Source organism: Atta cephalotes (genome assembly GCF_000143395.1).
Source record: "Atta cephalotes unplaced genomic scaffold scaffold00016, whole genome shotgun sequence".
Classification (NCBI taxonomy): domain Eukaryota; kingdom Metazoa; phylum Arthropoda; class Insecta; order Hymenoptera; family Formicidae; genus Atta; species Atta cephalotes.
Window position 1 is genome coordinate 969355 of NW_012130080.1, and position 6884 is coordinate 976238.

The 6884-nt window shown below is 36.2% G+C and overlaps 1 protein-coding gene across 1 annotated transcript in view; it reads left to right on the top strand.

The window, feature by feature from the left end:
* The window catches only part of LOC105618183 (protein jagged-1), a 42899-nt gene that overhangs the window by 30131 nt on the left and 5884 nt on the right, over positions 1-6884 (top strand). Inside the window, exon 3 of the mRNA XM_012199723.1 lies at positions 2303-2594. Coding sequence (XP_012055113.1) covers positions 2303-2594 — 292 coding nt within the window. The remainder of the gene's footprint in view (positions 1-2302; positions 2595-6884) is intronic.

Genomic DNA, 6884 nt, shown 5'->3' on the forward strand with positions numbered 1-6884 from the left:
TATATATATATATATATATATATATATATATATATATATATATATATATACAAGGTGTAAAAAAAAGGCGAGCACGAAAGTCGCGGGCGTGGGAAAGCCGGCCCTCGAGTGAGCCACCAATTAACACCAATTAGCGCTCATCTGCTCTAGGTACTGCCAGTGAGCGGAGCTGACTTTACGTTTAGCGCGAGACGTCTGACTCGCTGCGGATTGGCTACAACATGCTCTTTGTACTGCAAAGATTGCATCATCGAATATATTCATATATTGCCTCTATCGTCGAAATATTAGAAACGTATTGAACAATCATTATTTCCTTTTAAGTTAACTAACACTTATAAGTGTAATAAAATCTTCGAAATTCTTTGATAACCAAAATTAATTCAAAATTGAGCGCGAATGGTTTGAAGCGATATATATAACAATTTTGATCGCCGAAAAAAATTTATGCGATCAATAAATTCGAGAATTAAGCGAAATCATAATCATATTAAGCGAATACGCGATGTCAAAAGCGAGAAACAAATCGACTGATAAAAAGTAATTTGTCTCAAGCAAAAAATAGATCAGTCACTAGTTGGAAACAGATCATTTAATCCATTTCTACCAACGTAAAAAATAACTTTAATTTTTTTTAACTTACTCTTTATCTTATTTTAATTTTTATAACTGAAAAAAGATAAAAAATAAATTAATCCGAGATTAAAGTTAATTTACATTTAGTAGAAGAACATTAATCAGATCTTCAATTCGTTCGCTAATGAAAATGGATCACTTAGTTAAATTGTAATTCGTGTTATCCAAAATTCTTCTAATTTAAAAAAATATATGTACAGTTATTAACAATATTAACTTGTCAATATGACATAAATTTCAAAGTGCAAGTACAAGTCACAAAGTTTTCACTCCGCGATTATTACTTCGCAAAATCGAAGTCGAGACTCCGTTCATTGTCTAATTTCCGAGGATCGTCAAGTTCATTATACCGATGCAGGCATGTTGTGAGTGTGTGAGCGCGCGCAAGACGCCAATGCGCGCTAATCTTTTTTTCGCCAAGACCGGTTCCATCAGAGGAACATTTCCAGCTTTCTACCATCGCATCGGCGGCTCGACTCCCGTGTAACCTCATCGGGTGCCAGCGCGCGGCTACACGAAACGAAGAAGCAGACAGTCGCATCTTCTGCGCGCGGCAGCACGATTCGAATTTATTTATTGCATTAGCCAACCGTCGCTCACTCACGGTCCTTGATTGGTGGTACCAATCGAGTTCCCCTTTGCGAACGACGCAACACGATGACGGAGATAAGCTGGCTATATAAAAGACGAAACTGTCATGTCGATACTTGTGCAAACAACGTTGTAATTATCCTGATTAACGGCGATTCTCTCAGTTTTGCATTATCATGCAAGCTTTATCAATGTATCGCTAATCATTACAACAGTGTTTACGGTAATATCCAAGTCCTATTCATGATGTCTTATGTATGCCGTTGAGTTTATCCGCATAGGTATATAATGTCGCATAGTGTGTAAATCACACATATCATATAATTTAAGAAACAAGGCAATTTATATAGCACACTTTACACGGTGGAACAGGAGATGACGCGCTTCGACATCATATTCATCTTGTTTCGTTATCAGGTTTACATTACATCGGAATCAATATGTTCTACACCATCCCATTTACACCGGAAGTTGTTTTCTATCGCATAGTTTCGCACGACAAATGCGCTTTCGTGTAACTCTCGGTTACATAAGCTGAAGTCCTGAAATTGGTAATCCTACACTATCATATAATTTAAACCGCCCCTAAAGGTCAGCAGACGCTGTATAAATTTGCAAAAGCACCAGGCTCCGAAGGTCCCACTTAGAGCCATGCCTGGCGAGGAATTATTCAAGCTGGGCAAGGGTTAATTGCTGCCTTCATCAAACCACCTCCCTTCCTCTTTCAAATGAGCCCTTGTCGTCCGTGACATCACCGTTCTGTATTTAATCCGATTTTGTTGCGTCATGGCAATGTTGAATTCTAGACGAAGATCTGGATAAATCATATAATAGATCATCTCGATCATATACATACGTTCTTTTTTAAAATATCTTTATAAAGATTTATTTAAATAATTTTTTATTCTAAGTAAGAAATAAAATAATATATCAACGATTAAAATTAATTAAAAAAAAAGTTAACACATATAACATAATAAGAGCAATGAAACATTTTTAACCTGATTTTTTATCCATTATCTATCACATTATCTATAGCTTTTGTTTAAAATGATTTTAACATATTCTGCTGCAGAGGCAATTCACGTTGATTTTACGAGCGAGGGACGAGGAGAGCGCCGGCGTGATCGAAGAAGCAAGTTACAGCGGCATCGTCTTGCCAGGACCCACGTGGCATACTCTCAATCATCAAGGAAAAAACGCTAACTTAGCGTATCGGGTGCGGGTTCAGTGCGCTGATCATTACTACAATGCAACCTGTACAAAATTCTGCCGACCTAGAAACGACATCTTCGGCCATTACACCTGCGATGAGAATGGGGATAAAGTGTGCATACAGGGATGGAAAGGCGTCGACTGCGAGACAGGTGAGTTTAAATATAGTCAACAACCAACGATTATTTAAGATAGAAAGCTGACGTGCTGTATAGTCCCCTTTATCCAGAAGGCGATTTAGTTCTGCTTCATATCACGTTTTCCTAATTAAATCCTAATGAATAGGTGATCTCGTATTGCGTCTTCATGTTAGTGCCCATTAAGTCTATTTTAAACGTAGCAATGTTGTATTTAGCACAAGCTCCGGTGCAAGAGTCACAGCCGTATCATGTGGTATTCAAGAGATTTATCTAAAAGGAACGAAAAGGAAATAAGATTTTGATAGGCGATAGCATATGAACGAGGTCGAGCTTCATGGAATCTTGTCCATGAGCGTAAACATTGTCGGTAATAATGCTTCGACAGCTTCAAAGTGTCTTTTCATGACGACTTTCGACATTCATTTTCGGCATTAAAATAAGTCACGTGATAGAAATTGAGGAATATCAAGCATCAATTTTAATCACGTGATTATTTTGACGCTGAAAATGAGCGTGAAAAGGCAACCTTCAGAAAAGTTAGACATGATCAACTTCTTTGTCCGATTAAATGTGCCATTTTCGGATGTATCTTGTGAGCAGCCTCACGAAACATTGGACGCAGCCATGGTCCTGATAGTCTTGACATATAATCAACAGATAATTGTACCCGTACCGTCGGCCAGCATATCCACAGGTACTGCTGGTGATTCGTCATCTACCTCGAAGCTGTGAGGATCAAGCGTACTCTAAATCTGAATCAGTGGATAATCACTGATATCAGTGCCAAATATGCTACTGATATTCAGTGAATTAAATTAAGATCCTTAACTTAGCTAATCTTTATTGTGTGATTTAATTAACCTTGTTTTAGTGCTTAAATTCAATGAATATGATATTGAAATTAACGTGCAAATATCAGTATTTTGGTTATGTAATACTCAAATATTCTTTCTGTCTTAGTTGAACTTCACTGATTATCAATGCAAAGTATGCCACAGAGTAATTAGTGATTATCTACTGATTCAGATTTAGAGATTTATTTTATTATTCATTTAATGATGACGGCAGAGAAATTAGGGGACTGTCGCTGTTCGATACCATCTTGGCTTCGAAAAGCTATCTTGACGATTCTCGATAGAAGAAGCTCTTATAAGAGCGAATCCGGGATCTCTCTCGCAGATGTTTTTGAAATTTAGATGATAGATGTTTGCCGATTTTTCTTCCAAAACTAGAAAAAGTACATGTAGCACGATGTTGTCTGGAAAAATAAGAAATAGAAAATCTGTTCTTTTTAGCTGAATTTTGCACTAGTTCATCTTTTTTCTTTTTCTCTTCAGGAGGAAAAAAGAAGGAGAAAGATGGACTGCAAAAGTTTAGCTAAAAAAAAGCCTATAATGAAGATCCACTATTGCATACGCATGGCGACACAGCGCGTCGTTTCAATTTTTTTGAGCTTTAAGATGTTGAAAGGAAGTAGCATGAGACATGACTACATTTCTGCTCGGACGAAGCATTTGCATAATCATGATCGAATTTCATTTGTAAATTTCGTTTGATCATGTAATTATTTGAGATCATTATTGCATGGTTATATGTCATTTTATATATCTAAAGTATATCCAACGTTTACATATATAAATCCGTTTAAATTAACGATGTTAAATCTTTTTGAGAAAATAATCTTTGATAAATTTGTAAATTATTTTTTACAATCTTCAAATGATAATTCTTATTCTAAAAAATTATATAGCAATGCATTGTAAGAAAAAAAGGTAAAAAATTTTCTTAACATATTTCAATATTAGCACCTCAGATGTGCATTGACTTTAAAATGAATTATTACTGATTAATCCTGCATTTACCGCATCCATAACCACATATTACCATGCACATTATTAATTATATCGGACACGGTATAACGTATAGGCAAAAAATGTCTATGTAAACATATTCCTTGATCCTTCTCTGAATCCTTTTATGGAAAATGTTTAGATAAATTACTTTTATCAAAGTGTTGTGAATTTTGTTAAAATTATTATATATTATCATATTCGATTTTTAATTTCCTTACATTTTTATTTCATATTTTTATAACACGTCAATTTTTTTGCAAAAAGAATGCGCTTTACAAAATGAATAGAAACTTATCTAAGTTCTTTTTTAATTATAATTTTTTTAAAGATTATCTCTTATGAGATAACGAATTTGTTCATATAATTTTCTTATCTATAAAAACTTGTTCGTGACAGATACAAAGATATACACTGTGAAATGCGCACGCATGAAATGCATATTCTTTCTCATTGTTATCATTTCATTACGCATAAAGATATATCCGATGATATCGATGGCGCAGGTTAATTTTTACCTTCTCCTGTGTGCTGTCAAGGAAATAATTAATCGTTCATTGGAGCATGAAAATTTGCGACTTACCGCTGAGTAATCGTTTATCTCAATTTCTCACATACGCGCATGTACCTTTCAGTCAATGAGGCTTGCATTTGATTACATTAATAATTATCATATTAATAATGAAACCGTTGCGTAAGTTCGATAATTTTTTTAAATGGGAAAAGAATCGATTTTTGTTTAAAGATTCTATTTTGCACCAGAGGAATCTATAAATGATTGTCGAGATAAACGATATTAAGAATAGTAAATTTGATGATATTTGAATATTTTGATTTTAAATCATATTAAACTTTTTGTTCTGAAGAATATTTATTGAGATCTTAGGATAATATTTTTCATGTAAGATCTGAGTAATCCAAGAAAGCCTAGGAACTGCAGACACGGAAACGGATACGAATAAAGATCCCGAAAAAACTGACGGAAGGACGGACGAAACTGTCTACCACGTTCCGCGATTTCTATCTTTATTTCACCGTTCCGGATTCTCGTCTCCCAGAGAACGTAATTCCGTCACGTCCGCGTTTTAGCGCGCAGGAAGTCGCAGTGACGAGCCAAGAGGAAGATGAGTGTCGCTGTGCGTGGTCCCGTACGGATCGTAAAACACGCGAATTATCCCGGAGCGTGCCTCAATGAGGCGGACGTTAGACGCATGTCGTACGATCGCCACAAAGGTAGCGACATATCACGCCAGGTCCCGTCGCACAATGCTGCGCCGACCAATATAACAGCTCTTTCTTCGCTGCTTAATCGTTACTTCCGCCTCGCCGTGACCGCTCCGTGGTTACTGTCATCCCTTCCTCTTTGTGACGGGACACAACGTATAAGGTCGATCATATGCAGACCGACGACTCGAAGAGACCCCGACCGCGTTTATTTGATGATTCCGACTGTTAGATAGATACGTAAGTCCTCTTTCTATACTCCGGCATTCAAATCATATAATATAATTCGTTTTCACAATTCGATTTGCACAATAGGTATTGTAACATTGAAATAAAAATTCCAATGGTGTTATAAAGAGGAGATGATAAATAAAACAATACAAAATGTACAATTCCTATCTTTTGCTATTCGAGATTCAATATATATTTTCTTCAGAAGATATACAGATTGTGTGGAGACTTTATAAATACACTACAAATTAAGAAGGCATACATTAATTTCGAAAAACTGCGCACATATACGCGCGATATTATTTCATTATTAAATAAATTTTGGAATATTATAAGACTAGCTAGAAAAAAAAGTGAGATCTCGTGCTACGCTCAAATAATAATTTACTCACTTAGTCATTTCGCAAGTTTGTTGCACGCTTATGATATGCCAAAGGAATTTAAATAACATTTTATTATTACGATGCTTGTTTTCCTTGGCACTATGAACTTTGAGATTCTACTGTTTGATAACCAGCAGCGACGATCATCTCCGGCCATTATTCGATAATTCGCTTTTTGCCATATCAGACAAGTGCGAGAGCGAGTTATATTGCAACACTTTCCAGTTTCAAACAAACTTCTGATTTTGTCCAAAGATCGAATCTTCTTGACATAAAGCGTGACACCTAAAAAGTTTCTCCCATTTACAACGCGGAAAGATCGAGTTATCGTTTTGAGCACGTTCTACTTAAGTGGACGGAAAAATGCGCGAACCTCAATTAGAAACTATCGGCGAAGATCGCGTGTTCGTGCAAGGCGATGAGTCGCAAGTCTCGGTTACGAGAGAAGATAGAAGAAACGAGAGAAAGAGAGAGAGAGAGAGAGAGAGAGAGAGAGAGAGAGAGAGAGAGAGAAGAGAGAGAGAGAGAGAGAGAGACTACTATTAGTAGACGAGCGTACGTAGTAAGTAAGTACGTAAGTAAGGTAAGTAACTTACGTACGTACGGTACGTACT